The 19,862-nt window shown below is 49.4% G+C and overlaps 2 protein-coding genes across 2 annotated transcripts; both read right to left on the bottom strand.

Moving 5' to 3' along the window:
- Window positions 1–176: 176 nt before the first annotated feature.
- P3H3 (prolyl 3-hydroxylase 3) lies at window positions 177–12,075 on the bottom strand. Its single transcript, XM_036761192.1, has 15 exons — window positions 11,576–12,075; window positions 9,664–9,816; window positions 8,559–8,772; window positions 8,310–8,441; window positions 7,626–7,762; window positions 5,974–6,063; window positions 5,726–5,778; window positions 5,499–5,566; window positions 5,214–5,338; window positions 4,922–5,017; window positions 4,245–4,395; window positions 3,834–3,951; window positions 3,586–3,661; window positions 2,118–2,258; window positions 177–904 (listed from the first exon to the last, which is right to left on the bottom strand). The coding sequence occupies exons 1-15, from the start codon at window positions 12,050–12,052 to the stop codon at window positions 740–742; spliced, it is 2,196 nt and encodes a 731-aa protein (XP_036617087.1). The 5' UTR covers window positions 12,053–12,075; the 3' UTR covers window positions 177–739.
- A 1,235-nt stretch (window positions 12,076–13,310) lies between these two features.
- Window positions 13,311–19,612, bottom strand: GPR162 (G protein-coupled receptor 162). Its single transcript, XM_036761193.1, has 5 exons — window positions 19,355–19,612; window positions 16,440–17,752; window positions 15,823–16,012; window positions 14,911–15,068; window positions 13,311–14,076 (listed from the first exon to the last, which is right to left on the bottom strand). Exons 2-5 carry the CDS (start codon window positions 17,304–17,306, stop codon window positions 13,558–13,560), a joined length of 1,734 nt encoding a protein of 577 aa, XP_036617088.1. The 5' UTR covers window positions 17,307–17,752; window positions 19,355–19,612; the 3' UTR covers window positions 13,311–13,557.
- Between the last annotated feature and the right edge of the window lie 250 nt (window positions 19,613–19,862).

Genomic DNA, 19,862 nt, shown 5'->3' with positions numbered 1-19,862 from the left:
GAGTGGGGCTGAAGATTGAGGCACAGAAGGAAGGATGATTTGGGGCTTGGACCATTTGCATAGCAGAACAGGTGACAGAGATTTCATTAACAAATCTGGAGGCCTTAACTCAACCTTCTGGCAGCACACAGAACCATCTTTTACATTCACATTTACATCCACAAGTAGCACAAAACTTCGGATCTGAATGTCATTTATTGCTTTGTGTGACAGGCTAACTGTGAGAGGGGGATGACCTCCCACCTTTCCCCCCTTCCCTCCCTGCCCCAAAAAGCACTCCAGCACTTTCTGCTCTACCATCACTTAGGAGAGGGAGTTTGCTCCTTCAGATCTCCCTCTACAAGTGAGGTAACAGGTTCAGCCCCCATCTCCCTCCCATCTCTTGGTAGAGGTGAAATGATCCATTGTTCCTCCTGTCCTCCAGAGGGGCTTGGGATGGGGTTGGGGAGGTCAGCACGCTCAGGAAGCCACACTCTTCCAGGCTCTGAGGTATCCCACCCATGATATTAGCTCTCCTTCTCCCCCTCCTCCTACTTGCAATCCCACCTTCGTAATAGAAGTTCTCCCCCCTCCGACCCTTGACCCTCTGTTCGGTTGATTATGACTTAGAAGGCACTCTGTGTTGACTCATGATGTCAGTGGGTGGCTGTGTGGTACATAGAATGAACGAGGCACCACCACTCCTCCCCCTGCCCCTTTGATTGGGATGTCTCTAAGTAATCTCCTCTCCTTCACCCCTTCAAAGCTCTTCCCGAGCAGGACGTTGCCTTTCCACCTCCAATCGGGTTTGCTGTGGCCTCCTTCCCAAAGCACTGGGAGGCTCTGGGGAGGAGCCCCCACTGGGTATTTCTCCCTCCTCAAGTTCTTCCTGTTCTCGTAGCAGCATCTCAGCCTCTGCCCGGTCCTGGTTGTGGGGATGTAGAGGAAAAGTCAATGAATCTTAGTTGGAAGAGACCACCCAGCAGAAGCTGTTAGATCCCAGCTACCATCCAGTGCAGGAATTTTCTCTGTAAAATCCTTGTTATACCATCATCCATTCTTGGCTTAATTGAACACTTCCAGAAGCAGGGAGCATACCTCACTGTTAGACAACTTTGATGTCATCAGTCAATTTTTTTTCTTATATTAAACAGAAATCTACTTCCCTATAACTTTTACATATTGATCCTAGTTCTGCCCTCTGGAACTACATGAAATAAATCTAATCCCTCTTCCAAGTGACAACCCTCTAAATAGATGAAGACAGTTCTCACATCTCAAGACTCTTCTTCAAGTTAAACATTTCCTGTTCACTCAGCCATATTTTATATTACTTCATATTTTTATGCATTACCTCATATTTTCAAAACCTCCTGCTGTTCTGATTGCCTTCATCTCTAGTTTATTAATGTTCTTCTCAAAATGTGATATTCAGAATAATTCAACATAAATACTTGAGATATGGGCTGACCAGTGTAGAATACAGTGGAATCATTACCTCCCTCCCACTCTTATTCCTAATTCTTTATTTCTATTAATGTAGTTTCAGATCAAATCAATTTATTTGGCTACTATATTTCATTACTGATTCATACTGAGCCAGAGTGAACTACTGTAAACTAAATTATTAACTAAAACCATTGTCTTTTTCACATAACCTGCTCTATCCAGTTTTTTCCTATTCTGTATTTACTAAAATGATTTTTAATTTTTTCCATTTACGTTCTTGTAGCATATTGTTTTCCTGATTTGGCTTACTCTAATCTTCATCAATTGAAATCTTCCCATGCTTCTCTGAATTCTTTGTATTCATCATTTCTTACGGCACAACAATATTCCATTATATTTGTTCATTCAGGCATATTCCCCACTTGATAAGCATATACACTGTTGCAATTCTTTCTTATCATAAAAAGTTCAGCTATAAACATTTTGGCATATGTGGCACCTTTCTTTTTGTCTTTGACCTCTTCAAGGTATATGCAGTGTAACGTCTAAGTGAAAGGATATATAGGACTTTTAGTCACTTTCTTAGCATAATTCCAGATTATACACATGATTTTTTAACCCAGCGCTCCCACCAGAACCACTGTATTTCCTCTCCCTTCCCATTCCCTTGTTCCCCTGTCTCCTCTCACCTGTTCCATGTGCTCCGGGGCCCGAGTGTGCCATAGAGCTAAGGTGCATCGGCGTCCCTTTGTCACAGCCCACACTCCATGGGGATTCTCTCTTCCAGAGCTGAAGGCCACAAGGCGTCCACACTGAGGGCGAACTTGGGCCTGGGAGTCAATGGAGGGATGGGAGGGGAAAAAGAATGACTGTCATGACCTTCCCCTACGTCCCACATAACCATGGCCTCCTCCAGAGATAGATCTATAAACAGTAGTCACCTCCTACACAGCCTAGGTTCAAAACACAGGCTAACAAAGGGGATAGAGATGGTTTCTGTGATCTCAGACCAGGCATGAGGTATGGAGACATGTAGAGTGAGTCTCCTAGAACATCTAGCTTCCCCTCACCCCCACCCCAGTGAGGCATGAACCAGGGGAACTATTAAAAAACGGAGAAGCGATGAAGCAGAACTTAGTTATAAGAATGTGGTAGATCTCACTCTCTACAGAACTCAGTGTGTTGGAAATATATTCACTGGCTCCCTCCCTCCCTCCCCTGTCACATCCCAAAGAACAATGGTTACAATCTCCCTCATCCTCAAATGTAGGGCAAAGGGAAAAATACCAGCAAGTTTCAGCCCTAGTCAGCCAGAGCATAGGCATCCTGAGCACCAGGGAGAGAGGCAGAGATATTGGGACCTGGGGCGGGGAGGGGAAGGGAGCCCCAGATGGTTCATCCCCTATTCCTAAGGCTTTGTTCTGGGGTACAGATCTGCCTGTTTTCTGTTAATTCCTGGAACCTTTATTTCCTACCTAAATGAACCCTCTTAAAAAGGGATGTAGGGTAGAGCTGGGGATAAAATTAAGCTAAAAAGGGGAAAAGAACCTTAGAAAAAGCTTACCTTCTTCCCCTTCCCATCCCTCTCCCCCCACTCCCCAAGGAAACAAATAGAAAATAAGTAGATTTAACCAGTCATAGATATATCTATCTAGGAATTGGTGTAAGCAGATAAGACAGAAGGAGACAGATAGCTAAATAGCTGCCCCCTCCTCTCAGCTCCAACTTCTTGTTTTCTTCCCAGGAATTCAGTGTTATTTTAGAACTGAGATTTTTTGGGGAGGCAGAAATGGAGATCCTTTTCCTAGGGACTTGAGACCACTGGGTCATGGGGGTAGATGAGTTAGTAGCAGCGACAGTATTGACAGTAAAGTCCCTGAATGAAGCAGGAGATGGGATACCATGCAGGCTGCACTACCCTCCCCAATGGGTACATCCCAGGGAGGGAAACATGGCAGAGATCTATGAATAAATCCTGATTTACTGACTAAGTGATAAGGAAGGAAGGAGAGAGAGAGAATATAGTCAGGAAAGAGTTAAAGAGCCCATTTTTTTCCTGCATTTGCCTCTGGGCAGCTTCTGATTTGAATCCTGACTAACCCATCCCCACTCCCCACCCCTCCCAGCCCCATCTGGGTTCCCCCTTTCCTGGCTCACCGTCACAGTGAGTGCATCTGGCTCAGTAAAGAACAGGTCCCCACCCTGGAAGTCATCATTGAGATAGAGGAGACCACTGGGGAGGGAAAAGGAGAGATAGTGAGCCTCTCCTCTATGCCCAGATCACAGAATTCAGAGCCTGAAGGGACCCCATCTAGTCCAATGTCTGTATTTTACAGATGTTAAGTTAGGGAGACACCCCCATCCCTAAATGCTCTGCCTTATGAAAACCCTACCCTCATCCCCACCTGTAGTCCCGGTAGGTGTATGCTGGAGGCTCCTTCCAGCACTCCCCACTGTAAGGGTCCAGGAGACAGTTGTCAGCATGGACTGGGTGGCTCAGGTCCATCCGCTGTTCTTGCTCCCCTGGAAGGCAGAGCCATTAGGTAGGAACACACATGCCACTTCTTTCCATCTCTTCCTATTGCACATAGTTATATCCCGATAGTCCATTGGGGGTGGATGTTTCCCCCTGGAGCCATGGATATTACCCAGGAAGAGCCACAAGGGAAAACAAACCCTGGAAGAGATCTCCCTGGCCTGAGAAGGAAAAGGGGCACACACTCAAGCATGTGGGGGATCTTAAGGGCGTTAGATCCCAGAGAGGAGGCCTTGAGGTGGGGTGAGGGCAGCAGGTGAAAGGAAGCCTTCATAAATACCATCGATGGCAGTTCGGCACACTAGGTGAGTGAAGGAGAGGTGCAGGGGCCATCCGGGAGAGAAGTAGGCCTCGGTCAAGTTCCGAGCCCGCTCACTGGCCTCCAGCAACAGTTTAGCTCCCTGTCTGCCCACAGCTCCAGCCTGGGCCAGCTACAAAGAGGATACCAATTCAAAGAGTGAAGAAAAGTAACAGAGAGGGAGGCAGCCTCTCCCAACAATCTCTTGGGTCTAATAACTCCAAAGTTTCTTGCCAGCTTCCTTTTTGTTGTTTAAGTCTTTTAATCGTGTCCAACTCTATGTGACCCCATTCTTGGCAATGATATCGGGGTGGTTTGCCATTTCCTTCTCCAGTGTGTCCCCACCTTACAGATGAGGAACTGAGGCAAACAGGGGTTAAGAGACTTGCCCAAGGTCACACAGCTGGTAAGTATCTGAGGCCAGATTTGAACTCAGATCTTCCTGACTCCAGACCCAGTCCTCTATCCACTGTACCACTTAGCTGCCCCCACCAGTCTCCCTAATATCCTTAAATTCTGCTTACCTCTACCAAATTTGGAATATAAGCCTCAGGCATCTGAGCTAACAGCCCCCAACTCTGAGCAAATCTCCAAAGTCCCCAGAACATTTTCTCTCCCAAATCTGGGGAAAGGATTTAGGAACATGGGCCTCTTCTCACCTGTGCAGCCCTGAGTACTGTGAGCCCCTCAAAGAACTCATGAGGAGTGTGGGGAGAGCGCCGGCTCCGGTAACCATCTCCTGTCCTAGCCGCATCCTAAACAGACAGAGAGGCCACAGGATGGCCATGGTACCAACTCCTCACCAGTGCACAAACTGCTGCTAATTTCACTCTGCGCTCTCTGCCATTGGAACCCCAGAGACCTACTTCCCTAGGTCCTTCAGGGAAGGTTAGAGGTCACCAAGCTCCTGTGTACCCTCCCCCCACCTCACGCTTTCTTTTCTCCCCTCACCTTGGCCAACTGCAGCAGGATTTTACACTCAGTAGGCGTGAGCAGTCCATCCAGCACCGCCCTCTCAGAACCATTCAGCTGCCCTGCATCCTGGGTTAGGGTCACACCCTCCAAAAAATGGATATCTGGTACAGGAACAGCAGTAAGCTGAGAGGGTGGAGAACCAGAACCCCCAAGAAGAGGGTTCTAGGAGCCCTTGGGCACACCCAGGACAGTGTCAGCTGGTGAATTTAAGCTTCCCCATCCCATCTGTCCCCCTCCCTTTCAGACCTCCCAGGAACTCACCCCTCCACTTTGCCAGGGACTCTGGCTCCGGAGGTTTGGAGTCCCAAGGCCTCTTCTCCTGATCCTCTCTCCGGGGTAAGACACATGCTCAGTTGGGGAAGAGGAGATTCCAAAGACCACTTTGAAAGATTTATCCCTCCTTCCCTTCTGCCAGGAGCCCTGATCCTAATCTTTCCCTCACCCTTTTGCTCTCCTCCCCACCCCCTCCACCATAAAGCATATCTTACCTAAGTTTCTTTCTCAGTCCCTCAGGGATAAGATTCTCTGGAGTCCAGGGATCCTATAACAGTTAGGAACAACTCCCTTAACTCCAATTCACCCTCCCTCCCCCCAAAATCCTTTCCCCCTTGGGACAACTTTGCTTTGTACTTCCCACCCAAATGTTCTTTCAGGATTTTCACAATGGTGGACATTCTTGGGGTGGGGAATATGGTAGGCATCCTCCACAGGAGACATTTGGGGGGATATCACTCACAGGATCTTTGAAACTGGTCCCCAGGTGTACCATGGCATAGTACAGCAGCTTCTTCTCCCCCAGGGACTGAAGAACAAAATGCCGGATGTCCTAGGGGTGTTGGGGACCAATGCACAGGGAAGAAACTTAAAAAACAGAGATGTGATGAGATCCCCTACCCCAATTATATTCCTAGAACAAGCTTGGAGCCACTTTTGCAGAATCTGGGAGTGAACTTTGTGAAGTCTTTGTGGAACTTCCTCTGTGAAGGGATTACTATTTACATAACATGGGGTTTAGAGCTGGAAGAGAATTTAGAGATTATGTAATCTCATCCCCAGTCATTTTACAGATGAAAAAATTGAGGCCCAGAGGTATGGCATGACTTGCCCAAAATCACACAGATGGTAAGTAGAAAATTAACCTATATCCTCTGACTCTACCCCATCACCCACTTCTATTGTTGACCAGATGAATATACAAGTGATTTTGATAGTATAAACTTATAACATAGTATTCTGGAATAACCATTCCCAAGGGGCTGGAGGTGCCTTGAATCAGAGGCCATAGTAAGAGGTAACTACAAAGTCATTGAAAAAATGGCCTGACGCCTTAGGGAGGGAACCTTCAAAGGCTTAGAAAGATTAAGAAGATGCCGTTTCATCTGGGGATACAGACAACAAGAGGACCACCACTGGCCAAGAAGGTTACAGAGTAAAAGTGAAGTGCAGCTCCAAGTCAGAAAGGATACTAGGATACTCATACCCAGAGAGAAGACTAAGAAATGGATTCTGGAGGGGATCAAGAATATCCCAAAACCTAGCAGTGGTGCCGTCCAAAACCTGCTTCAAGTTAGTGTCTTCTTCATTTGGTCTAGCATTCAATCCAGACAGAATGGAGATAAAGAATATGAATCCTGGGACTCTGTAAGCTGTACCAGCCAAGGCAACCTGTGGCTGGACTTTGCTAACTCAGGACAGTATTCTCTACTCTCTGAATCTGTCTGAACTCTTATGTTCTGCATTTTTTTTGCTTTGGGTTTACTCCTCACCTTAATTTCCTAAAAAAACTCCTTTGAAAAAATTCTAACCTTGTTTTTGTTGTTATCTAAAGAGAAAAGAGATTTATCCACATTTAGCCCAAGATAACTTTGGAGATCAGAGCAAACCTAGAGAAACCAGCCTGGTGATGGCAGGGTATGCTTTGGTTCCCTACAAGAATGGGAGGAGGTGGGGCAGATAAAGAAGTCAAAACTCAGGCACAGCAGCTCATCCTTTGCCTCTAAGAATTTTGCTCTCATACGATTATTTTTTTCCATTCACTGTTCTTTCCTAGTACTCAGAAATACTCTTAATTCCCAGGGTCAACTCCCCTATATGAGAAACTCCAAGGGTACACTCATATTAGAGTCAGTGTGTGTGTGTGTGTGTGTGTGTTTGTGTGTATCGGTGTTCATGTGCATGGATCAATGGTTACAGGATGTAGTCATGGAAGGAACCTTAAATGTGGAATTGGGGGAGTCAGGAGTGATTGTAACAGAGTAAGGGCATTTGGCAGGGATTTGATTATGCCAGGAGGAGAATGGAGTCCAGAGTAGAAACCCAAGTTTTGGAGGCAGAAGTTAGGTGCTTAGTTTGGGGACTGAGATGTTGGAACCAAGTGTTACAGCTTACCTCTCTGGCGCTAAGGTCAGGACTCTGTTCTCCCAGCAGCTTCTGGTATTTTTTCAGGGCTCCATTCACAGCCTCATCCTCAGGATAGAAGAGCAGGATACTCAAGGCATTTTCTACAGCCTGGGATAGATTCCCCACTGGAGATGGAGAGATGGGGGCAGGGACAGAAAAACATACAGGGTAGGTTCAATGGGAAGACATGTAACAGGAGGGATGGAGATGTAAAGATGGAAATACAGAAAGAGAAGAGAGGGATAGAGAGTGATGGAGAGCATGCCATCTCTGTTGGGGCTGTGGAGGGATTGTAATGGTTTCCCCCTTCTCCCCCACCTTCTGCTGACACTATCAGTCCCACTTGAGGGAGGTTTTTCTGTGTCCAATACCTTTAAAATCTGACTCACAACTTACCTAGCTCAGGAAAAGAGCAAAGAAGAGAACAGAGAGAGAAAGAAAAAAGGCAAGGTATAGGAATCGAGGCTAGAGTGAACTTTAGAGGACATTGCCAGGGCTTTCTCATCTGCTTCAAAGAAGACTGGAGGCAACCCTGAAGGAAATAAAAACAGAGACCCAGACACACAGCTAAAGAAATGGAAAGATGTGATTTAAGGAGCTCACATTTAGGCAAGTTTTGCTACCCCTTGCTGAAAGTCAAGAAAAGATCACCCCATTCCCAACTCTACTCACCTTGAGCATGGGCTTCCTGCAGCTGCCACAGCTGGCTGGGCAGAAAGTCAGAGATGGGGGAGTCCTGGCCAGGTCGTGTGGCTACGGCCCCAGGACAGCGCTGCCGGCACTGCAGAACTCTGATCCAGTGTCCTGAGGGAGAAAGAGGGCAAGTAGGCTTGGGTAGATCCAGCCTCTCCCCAGCCTCAGCAGTCCAGTCAGTTCTTTGCCTTAATTTCAATATCCCTTTCCCGTAGACCTGACTCAAACCTGCAATGGCCTCATAGAGGCCGCTCTGGCTCTCAGGCTGAGCCTCCCCTTCCTCCTCCTTCTCCTCCTCTGCGAGCTGCTCCTCTGGCCCCTCACACTCAGCTCGGCAGTTCTCCATCTGGGCCAGGCTCTCCCTAAGGGCCTCTTCCAGGAGAGGCAGCGCAGCTGCTACCTCCTGTCTCTTCAGCAGCTCCAGGCCCTCATCATAGGCCGCCTAATGGAGAGAGCAGGGATTCAAACTGTAGTCCGTTAGTTATACCATCTATTGGGGGCCCACCTAATGACAATTGGGTGGTGCAGTGAATAGAGTGCTGGGTTTGAAGTCAGGAAGCCTAAGTTCAAATCCAACCTCAAACACTACCTGTGTGATCCTGGGCAAGTCATTTAACCTGTTTGCTTCAGTTTCTTCAATTGTAAATTGGGGATAACGATAGCACCTCCCTCCCAGGGTTGTGAAGATCCAATGAGACAATATTTGTAAGTGCAGTGACTAGCATGTAGTAATTGCTATTTAAATGTTAGCTATTACTGCTATTAACCACAAGAGCCATTTTGTTTCGATGTGTAATCATGAGAAAGTTAACTTTCCAGAGCCTTATTTTGCTCATTTGCAAAATGGTGATGACAATACTAGTGACATCTATCTCACAGGGCTGCTATGAGCACTATGCAAATACAGACCTATTGTTATGTATGTAGATCTTACACAAATGCATAGGATAGAATGGATATAAGAGCTAGAAACAGTGGAAAGAGTGTCTTAGCAGGCTGAAATAAGTTTCCTTTGGAGGCATGGTCTCCCCTCCCAAATGCCACTTTATAACTGACTTGGGAAAGGAGGTGGGAGATGGAGACTGGAATCTTAGAATCATAAAATATTAAAATTCAAAGGGATCCTGGTCCAAACTCTTCAGAGGGCGGAAATGATTCACCCAAGGTTACTTAGGTGATTAATGGTAGAAATGAGGCTAGAAATCAGATCCACTGTCTCCACAAGACATCCAAGTGGTTTTTCTATTACAACTCTGGTGTGTCAAGGACGTGAGCAAGATGAGAGGGAGGTGACAGAAGCAGAGAGTGGACTTGTTTGGAGAAGGTAGCTCACCCAGTGAAGGGGGTTCTCAAGGTCCCGGAAGCTCTGACGCCGCACTCCAGACATTCGGTGATACTTCACCATGTCCTCTCGGATCTGGAGATGCTTTGGGTTTGCCACATAGTAGGTGTGGGCTGCTGCCACGGCCAGGTCCAATTTCTTCAGCTTTGTCAGTCATTGGGGGAATGGAAGGGGCATTGTGAGAGAGAACCCCAAGGGATCCCTCCATATGCTGTACCTGCTCTCTCTAAACCTACATTCCACCCTGGAACAGTTTCCTGGGTCCCTCCCTGCTGGACATCCTCCCATAATCAAGACAGTTTTTAGTTTGACATATCATACTGCCTACTCTCCACACTCCGCACATCCCAACTCTGGGACAGGTTCCCAAATCATATGGTGTTTATTCTCCTAGGACCTACTCAAAACCCTGCCCCAGCAGTCAGTCTTTTTCCCCTTGGCTGAGGACCACTGCCCCCCCCCCCCCATTTTGAATAAGTCTTTCTATGGCAAACACTGTCATTCCACATCTATGGGGGTAGTCTTGTGTAACTAGCTGTTGACAAGCTCTAGATCTGAAAAAGACCTTAGACACCATCCTTTTCTAGTCCAACCCTTTCATTTTAAGCCCTGACTCAGAGTCAGGAGAAACCTGGGTTCAGATTCTACCACCAACTTTTACTAGCTGGAACCATTGCTTAAGTCATTTCACCTCAATGGACTTCAGTTTCAACTATAAAATGAGGACAAGAATACCTTGTGACTTGTAAGAGCTAAATTAATATACATATATGTTATCAGCTATGACTGAGAGATGACCAAAGAGGTGACTTAGCCAGGGTCACAAAAGCATTGCAGACTCAAGCCTAGGTTTCCTAACTCCTAATTCAGGGCTACGTTTGGGGTCTTTGAGGCAAAGAAATATTAGTGAAATGTAGGCATCTGGGCGGGATGAGGTGTTGTAGGATTACCATTGGGTATCAGGTTGAGTGGGATAGGCAAAGTAGGGGAAGGTGAGAAGACACCCTCCCCCCACCCCCCCTCACCATCCTGGGTCAGTGAAAGGGATAAACTGGGGGAGGGGATTGGGAACACGACCGGGATGAATATGTAGGCTTTTAGGACCCGAAGCGTTGTACGAAAGGAGGACCAGAGGGCCTGCGGCGCTAGGCAGGGTAGGAGTCCAGGCCACATAAGCAGAAAAAGCAGGAAACTATTTTTCATCTCCACCCCTCTCCCTCCTCCTTCCATCAGTTTCTACACCCTCAGGAACACGTTCAACCAGCGCTCCTCCCCTCATCTTCTCTTGCTCTAATATCCTAGCTCCCCCAACACTCACCCCTCCCCCTCCGTCCTCCTCTAGAGGCTTCCTCAGCTCAGGTCCTAGCTCCTCATTCCCTTCCCTTCTCCCCTAAAAATCCCCCCACGCTACTGGTCTCCATCCAGTTTTACAAATGTCAATGATCACTCCTACGTTGCTTTTAATGTGGTTCCGTGGAAAGGGCGCTCAGATTCGGAAGACTCGTGCTCGAAATCCAGTTCTACCCCTCACTACTGGTGTGACTTTGGGCAAATTAGCCTCATAACCTCTCTGTGCTATAATACGAGGAGCAGGGGGAATGGATTAGAGAATCCTCAAATGGCTCTCACCTCCCCCTACATAGTGGTTCTAATATTACGCCCTCTGGCTTTTGTTTTCAAAGGATCACTGGATTTCGTGCAGGAAGAAACCTTAAAATCTAGCCCAAACTGCTCACTTTACGTCTGAGGAAAGTGGGGCCCAGAGAGGTGCAGTGATTTGCTTCAGGCCACACAGGTAAGGCAGGAAGACGAGCAAGCTCGATGGAACCTCCACCCCAGTTAGCTCCAGGAGAACCTGCACTCCACAGAATGCGAGAATCCCCACCGCAGCCCTTGCCCGCACCTTGTAGTAGGCCCTCTGCAAGTAGTTGTAGGGCTCCCGGCGGCGGAAGGCATCCCGCAGCGCACGCACCGCTCGGTGCCCGGCGGCACCCCTGGGTCCCAGCCTCCGGGCAGCGCACTGGCTCAAGCATTCGGCTCGCCGGAGCGCGGCGCGGAGTAGCAGCCTTTCCCAGGGCCCCGGGCTGAAGTCGGAGCCAGGGTCGTTCGAGGGCACCGGGGGCAGCTCGGTCCCCGGCTCGGCCGCGCACCGGGCCCCGCAGTCACGCCTCGCGCGGCCCACTTCGGCCCTGCTTCTCAGCGCCTCCCGAAGGAGCGCGACCGCCCGCTCCCAGGCCCCTGCGGCATAGGCGCGCAGCCCGTCCGCGTACAGCAGGTCTGGGGACTGGAGAGGCGCTAGCCGGGGCAGCTGGGCCAGGCCTGGGGGCTCCGCGCAGCCCCGGGGCGGCAGGAGCAGGAGGAGAAGGAGGAGCGAGAGCATGATGTGGAGGTCTGGCAGGAGAGGGAGAGAGAGGAAAGGAAGGAATGTGAGAGGGAGGGGAGAGGAAGGAGAGAGAGCTAGAGAGGAAGCGGGGGGATGGGGAAGGAGAAAGAAAGAAGGAGAAAGCGAGAGGATAGAGAAAAGGAAGGAGAGGTAGAGTGGGACAGAGCATCTCTTCCCACTGGGATGATCAAGAGAGAATGAGAGAACCGGAGGGATATAGAACAAAGGGAGGGAGAGAGAAGAGAGCTGGATAGAGGGGAAGAAGAGAACATAAAAAATATGTAAGACAAAAAGTAGGGAACTTAAGTGAAAGAATGAGGGAGATTCATCCTTTTGGAGGATTGGGGTGGGGAGGGAGGAGTAACCACCAAGTCCGGGGGGGTTCTGGCTAAGGGAGATGGACAGTGGAGTGAGAGTAGGAATTGGATAGTGGAAGGAATGGAGACTGTCGCCATCCAAGAAGGCAGTGGGATGTTCTGGAGGTGGCCACTTGGTTCTAGGACATCTGGAATGCAGCCCTTTTAGGACAAAGAAATCGAGTCCTGGCACTGATGTGAAGTGGTAATCGGCGGAATGGGGCAGAGGATGGTGCCCAGGTCCCAGAGTCTGTTAAATCAAATGAGAGGACCTTTCGCTAGAAAAGTGATTCCCAGAATAGGATTGGGATGGAAGCAGAAAAGGCATCACCTTTTTATTTTTTCCTGTACATATAAATGAATTCCCAAACCACTTTTTAACAAACCAAGCCTACATATATTCATTCTCTTTCATTCATGGTTCTGACTCATCTGAGGACTTGGAGTCAGAACTGCTGGATTTAGGTGTCAGCAGCTACTGGCACTTAATAGCTGTGTGACCTTGAACCAGACACTTATCCTTTCTAAGGTTCCTCATCTATAAAACATGGAAAACACTTTTACCACCTACCTCCCAGGGCTGTTATGAACAAACAACTCTGTGAACTGCAAAGCACCTATATGCACAGTTGAGTGATTGATAGGTGGGACTAGGAATATATGTGTGTGTGATATTATGTATATGACTTTGTGTGTGTCTCTTTGTCCCTCTATCTGGATCTCTGATGCTTTTATGGATCTGTCTGTCTCTCCATAGTCCTTTCTTCCTATCCCAGGGAGTTATGAGGAAAAGGTTTTAAAAACCTTAGAACACTATACAAATGTGAACTATGCCTTTGACCTTTTGACTACCACCACCACCAGCACCCCTACCCACCAGGACACAGTGGCTACAGCTGTTTCCACAGTAACACTTCAGATTTTAATACATTAGGCTGGGGGTGATGGGAAGTAAGGAGCAGGGTCCAGTCTTATAGTCGTAGTAGTCAGAGCTATGATGCCCCAAATCCATTTCCCCCATTCCCCTCTAAGTCTGCTGCTGACAACTGTCCTGGGTTCAAGTTTTCGGCTAGTTGTAGACAGGACTAAGTTAAGGGAGACATCTACCCCAGGCTCCCTCTTAAGTCTGTTGGGTTCATCATGAGCTCACAGGCTCAATGGGGGGAATATAGGTATGTTTGGACCCCAAGTTCCCCCCCAAGCCTGAGAGTCCCCCTCAACTCCAGTGAGGGAGCACCGTCTCCCTGTATATAGCCCCGCAGACACTCCAGTCACCCCAGTATCAGGAGACCCTAGGGAAAGACGACGGGGTAAGAGACCTGGGGCCCGGGGCCGACGGGGAGAAGGACCTGGGGAGGCAGCTGGAGAAGGCAAGGGTGTTTCATCAATGAAGGTAGTGATCTCATCTCGGAAGAAGCCAGGGCCCTTTAGAGGTCCTCCACCTCCTCCTAGCATTCTGCTTTCCAGGAATTGATGCAGATTGGTCAATGCTCCAGACTCCTCTTCATCATCTTCCATGCCTCGGAGTGCCCCTAGTTCCCTGTTTGAGGATGGAATCATCCGGATGTCATCTGAAGATGACCACTTATGCAGGAAGGAGCCAGGTGAACGAGGAGTAGAGAAGATGTTGGTCTCATCATGGGATAGTCGTCTGGACAATGGGACCTGGGATGGGGGAAAGGTGAGATCTTGAGGAACTTCATGGAGTGATATATAAGACAACTTCTGGAATAGAGAGATAAATACGCTAATGATGGGGAGGGCTTTTTGTTGGTATGAATTCTCCATCTCAAAAGCTCTTTCTCTGCCTGCATTTTTTTTTTAGTAGAACTAACTCAAAAACCAGTTTCAATAGGTTTCCCCTCTAGTTCTTCGTTACATTGTATGCATGTGTGTGTGTGCACATGCACACACACACACACACACACACACACACACACACACAAAACCACACATTAAGCTAGAATAGGACCTTTCTCGCCATCCCAGTTTTGTGTTTTCTGTATTGATTTCTTAGGTTTCATGGACTTAAAAGGATTTGAGGGACCTTAGAGAACATCCAGGCCAACACTTCTTTTTTACAAACAAGGAAGCTGAAACCCAAAGAGCTGTGACTTGCCCAAGGTAGAACCTACACAGGAAAAGCACCTGAACCCCTTCCAATCTATCCTTGTTCCTTTTAGGCCTTCTTCAGGTGGTAGGAGGACTACCAGTAGCACCTCACCACCTACCCCCAACCTGGGAATAGAGAAAGCTATTGGATCACTAGGGGAAAAAGGTCAGCGAATGGAGACAGGCAGAGCCCAAGTATCTCTCTCTTTCCCAGTTATTGGTCTTCCTTGTCCTTCATGGTGGGCTATGATGATAGAGAGGACAGGGAAAGATCTATCTTTTCAGCCCAAGCTAAGATATCTTGGAGTTAGACACTTGGAACCAAACCTGCAAAGGATCTTAGGGAGTTAGGAGACTAGAACACCCCATCCTTTCTCAGCTCCATACCTGCAAATAGTGGACTCTTTCAAGAGGAGGAAATAGCATGTGCCTCCCACTCAGCATCTTCACCTGGGTGGGGTCTTGGCCCCCTGGCCCAGCAGCCCCATTAGCATCAAAACGAATTTTGCAGACCCGGCCATCAGTATAGTCATTGCAGGCTCCATCTTGGAAAGAAAAAGGGAATAAAGTAGGTGGCTCCATCCTGAGACCACCCAATGTATACAACTGTCATTGTCCCCAAGATGCCCATTACCCTGCTTCCCCCAGACCTCTTCTTATGATTTGACCCTGGATACCCCCCTCCCTCTTGACCCCAACCCTTTGGTTGAAAAAAGGAGGGATGTGTGTGTGTGTGTGTGTGTGTGTGTGTGTGTGTGTAGCTTCTGACAAAGAAGGTAGGCTGTGAATAGATCACAGAGGAGAAAAGAGCTTGAAGCGATAGCAAGGTAAAGGGAGAGAAGAAGGTCTTGAATTGAGGTATCTTGTACAGGAAGGGTAGGGAGGATGTAAGGGGGGGAAGCAACAGAGTGGAGAAGAAAGGCCGAGAAATCAAGACTGAGAGACTAAGTGTGAAACAGGAGCGCCCAGTGTGAATGGTGGCAGGGAAGGTTGAAGGGAGCATAAGTAAAGTGATAGCGATGTGTCCAACAGGGGGAGCTACAGTGCAGTGTATGGACCCTAACCTTGTGCCCAAGGAAAGTCAGAGCTCCAAAAAGGGGCCGTCCCCCTCATTTTATAGATGAGGAAGCTGAGGCACAGAGAGGGATGATAAAGCGGGGGTGGCATTACAGTGCCCTTTGCAGACACTGGGCAGTAAAGGAGCTACATATTTAGTGATATCAGGGTTTAGGAGTCGGTAGGAATGTTTGTGCATGGAGGGGACCGTGTACACGGTGGAGAGGGTAGACATCCCCTGACCATCCTCGCCATCCTCCTCGGACATGATAGCCACACACTGCTCCCACACGGTGCGCACATCGGCTCGGTAACGCTCACAGGACCAGATGAAGGAGGGCAGGAGCAGAGTCTGTACCATGGAGCACCATAGCACAGCCAGCACCATCCATGGGGGCGCAGAGTCGGACTTGAGTGAGAAGAAGCTCACTGCCTGGGGAAGGAGGGCAGGAGGCTCGTCAGAACAGCTGCAGAGGGTCAGAGCCGCGATCTCTGCAGCCCAGGCTTCTGCCTCTGACAGTGGGTTTAAGGGACAGCTAGAAGATGGGCTTCCCTCAGGGAGAAAGGAAACTAGGGACAAGGAGCATAGAGAATTAGCTAGAGGAAGATCAAGACTGGGATGGAGAGGTGGGGCTCTAGGAGGGAAGGCAGAGCCATAATATAGAAGTACAATGGAGACTTGGAGGCTGGGACAGAAGGGATTGGGGTGGTGGTGAAAGTTATTTCTATGGAGGGGGATCTAAGAGTAGAACAAGGACAGAGAAGGTTCTATTCTAGATGGAGGGAATGACAGACTAGACCAGGAAGTTGGAGGCCAGATGGTAGGGAGAGGGAAGTGGAGTGTGGAATCCCGATCTCACCAGGATGGGCACCCCAGTGAGTGAGTCGTAGAGAAAGACGATGGCGCTGACCAGGTTGGTGACCTGCAGGGACGTCTTGGCTGATTCAGAGCCATCCAGCGAAGACCGACGCTTCCCTCGGGCATCCTCCACTACAATGGCTGGAACCTCAAATGCTGGCTGGGTCCCTAGGCCCCCTGGACCTCCCCCTCTTGAGCCCTCTCTACCCCCTGATTTCCGGGCCCGTCTTGCCCGACGGGGTCGGGCCCACAGTGTCTGGTAGAAGGTGATGGCCACGCACACCAGCCCCATGACGATGCCACCAAGCAACAAGAGGCTAAAGCAGACCCCAAAACCCAGCCCGATCTTGGAGACAATGAATTGGCAGCCCCGGGCATAATAACGCTCGCCATTGTTGTGCCAGCCAATGGAAGGTAGCGTGGATAGGATGAAGCTGACCATCCAGATGCCCATGACGGCATGCAATGCCTGCTTCTTGGCATTGCTGAGCCGGTAGTTGACAGGCCAGCGGACCATCCACATCCGGTGATAGGAGAGTGAGGCCACGGTGAAGCAGGTGGCTAGGGCCAGCGTGTAGTAAGTAGAGACAAAAACTTTGCAGATGCTCTCATTCCAGTCGTAGTCTGAAGAGGCCTGGCGTCGGAGCTGCACCACAGCAAAGGTGGTGAGGGGCACTGCTGCCATGAGGATGTGGGTGCCAGCCAGGAAGCAGAGCAATAGTTCCAGGGGTTTGTGTTTCTGCTGCTTGGCTGAGATGCTGAGAATTATCCATGCATTGGCCAGGAGGGCCAACATTCCACAGGCCAGCCATGACAAGGCATTGGAGCGGAGGGAGGCCTCTTCCACCCCTGTCCCGCCCCGAGCCATCCTCCTCTTCTTCCTCTGCCCCCCACCCCCCTTAAGTTCTGGGGGGTGGGGGGAATGGATTCACCCAGGAGCCCCACTGAGACTGCCCCCCATGACCCTTAAGATCCCCGTTTCCCAATTCCCCCCTCCTAGAATGAGGCAAAAAAGTGCCTGTGGCCTACCCCACTGCCTTGTCCTTCATGGCTCCCCTAAGATGTCATTTGGTGTGGTAGAAAGGAGAAGGATTCCAAGGCTAAGGGTCAACAGAGGCAGCCCTCTCCTTCTATGTATCTTGTCTTTTCTCTCCCTTGAGCGGAGAAAAAGCAGCCTTGCTAGGATGCTGGGTGGGATCCTCTGATTTCCATCCCCACCTGGCTTCCTATTGTCTTATCTTCCAACAGACTCAGTGGGCTGCGGCTCCTTTGGGTCTCTCCATGGATGTGAGGGTCTTCAGCAGACGGAACCTGCTGTGGTAAAGAGAGCTGCAGATAGGCCAGGGGTCGGGCTTCCTTTGTGTTCAGTTGGTTTCCTGAGCTTCCTTCCTTTCCTTCATTTGAAATCACAAAAGATTGTGACCTGCAGATATCATTTAGTCAATTTCCCTGGTTCTACAATGAAACCCTGGGGTCAGAGGTGCTCCTGTAAGCTGCTAGGGAAAATGTTAATTCAGCCCCACTCCTTCATTTTCAATTTCCCTCTATCCTTTTAACTTCAGCAGTGTTCTCCTACCAAGAACCTCAGCTCACCCGTTTTTCCTATTTCCTTTCCTATTTCTTTTCCCAAATCCCTTGCAACAGTCTCCTTATCCAGTCTCCCCCACCCCAACCCCATCTCCATTAATTTTCCCCCAGATTCACTGATAGGGGAACAGTAAATAGCTCAGCTCTACTGAAGGTTCATAGCAGGTGACAATGAGGGGGGGAAGGAGTGGCAGTGAGGTAGGGTATGTATCCTCCATCCCTTTCCAAACCCTCTATTCTCCTAATGTTAGTGACTTATCACCTCTTTCCTGTCTTCTTAAGACTTAACTTTTCCCTTTCTCTGACCCAGGGGAGTACCAGAAAGAGGAAGATGGAGTTGAAGGCAGAGGGCAAGAGGACCCGAAGGAGAGGAAACTGTTTGACCTTAGAACAGAATGATCCAGAAAGGGAGAGAATAGAGAATGGATGGGTGGAGGTGGAAGAAGAAGAAAAGGGAGAGTTTAGGGAAAGGGAGGAGGAAAGAAAGGGGAAAGTAGATGGGAGATCCAGAGACCGAGAAGAACTAAAGGGTCCTCTAGCTAAGGGAAGAGAGTGATGGGAAGGAGCTTAAGACATAAAATCTGGGGCCCCTCTAGGTGACCTTGTCTCTCTCCTCTTGGGGTGGGGGTGGGGGCTGCAAAAGCAATGAGGCTGTAGAGTCTTAGGGAGCAAATCAGGGGAACACAGTAAGAAGGGGAGAGGGTCCAAGGGAGGTGTCAGAAGGGGCATACAGAGGTTGGGAAAGGTGAAAGGGAAAGCTACAAAAGCAGAAAAACCAAAGGTGGAGGACATTCCTTATGAAGGAGCCTTGAGCCCCTTTTCTGCACCCTTCCATGAGGTCATAGCACCCCCCTTTTTGTTTTCCATATGGAGCCCAGTAATCTGAGTTGCTATGGTGATGGCTAGCCAGGGGGGTGGGGCAACCAGAGTTGGGCAGGAGTACCCCCTCCATTTCCTTTTTCCCCACTTTAGACCCTTTCTCATTTTCCCTCCCTTGGCTCCACGGGGAGGGGGGGGGCATCCTTGGAGAAGGAAAAGCTTGAAGGAAGGAAGAGAAAGAGAGGATGAAGGACAGAGAGGAGAAGGTGAAGGACAGAGTGGGGAGGGGGAAAAGATCGGATGGTAGGTCAGAGTGGGGATGGGCGCTAAGGAGTCCCCTATGTTCTTATGTTCTTTAGAGAGGTCAGGAGTCCGCACCCCCCCACCCATGCCAGGAACAGCAGGTGGCCGGGGAGGAGGGGAAATCAGGGATGGGAAAGGGGAAAGGAAGCAGTGGGATGAGAAAGCAATGGGAGTGGGGAGCCTAGGGAAGAGGGGTCGGCTTCTTACCTCTGCCTGCTCCAAGCACTGCCATGGAGACTAGAGCATCTCCCCGGGTGCAGCTCCTTCTCCTTGCCCGCCTATTCTCCTCTCTCTCTCTCTCTCTCTCTCTCTCTCTCTCTCTCTCTCTCTTGCTCACTCTCTGCTTCTCCCTCCCTCCTCTCCTCTCTCTCTCTCCAAGTCTATTTCCTTCTCTTTCTATCCCCGTCTCTCTGGGTCCCCCTCCCTTACTTTGGCTGTTGCCTGTCAGTCTCAGTAAGGGTGACTGAGGGAATTTTTAATATGGGGGGAGGAGGGGAAGGAAGGGAGGGCTCTTGGAGGGAAGAATAGAGACCTGAAGGCTCTGACTTAAAGAGAGGAAGGCAAAGGGAGAAGCCAGAGAGAAGGGAAGGGGAGGGCACTGATGAATTGGGGGGAGGGAGTCAGCTTCATTGATGATGTGATGTGTATGTCTCCCCCCCCACCCCACTCCCACTCCCTCCGGACATACATACTGTGGCAGCATGCAGCTGGTATT

Source organism: Trichosurus vulpecula, chromosome 5, assembly GCF_011100635.1.
Source record: "Trichosurus vulpecula isolate mTriVul1 chromosome 5, mTriVul1.pri, whole genome shotgun sequence".
In the NCBI taxonomy this organism is placed as follows: domain Eukaryota; kingdom Metazoa; phylum Chordata; class Mammalia; order Diprotodontia; family Phalangeridae; genus Trichosurus; species Trichosurus vulpecula.
Note: the sequence above shows the minus strand (reverse complement) of the source record. Positions and strands in the feature narration are given on the sequence as shown.

Coding starts and splice junctions, on each gene's coding strand:
- GPR162 (XM_036761193.1), bottom strand. CDS start 17,306: ATGGCTCGGGGCGGGACAGGGGTGGAAGAGGCCTCCCTCCGCTCCAAT. Junction 16,013..16,439: donor TCACTGGGGTGCCCATCCTG/GTGAGATCGGGA, acceptor CTCCTTCCCCAG/GCAGTGAGCTTCTTCTCACT. Junction 15,069..15,822: donor CGAGGAGGATGGCGAGGATG/GTCAGGGGATGT, acceptor TTTCTTTCCAAG/ATGGAGCCTGCAATGACTAT.
- P3H3 (XM_036761192.1), bottom strand. CDS start 12,052: ATGCTCTCGCTCCTCCTTCTCCTCCTGCTCCTGCCGCCCCGGGGCTGC. Junction 5,018..5,213: donor TCCTGCTGCAGTTGGCCAAG/GTGAGGGGAGAA, acceptor CTGTCTGTTTAG/GATGCGGCTAGGACAGGAGA. Junction 2,259..3,585: donor CAGATGCACTCACTGTGACG/GTGAGCCAGGAA, acceptor ATTGACTCCCAG/GCCCAAGTTCGCCCTCAGTG.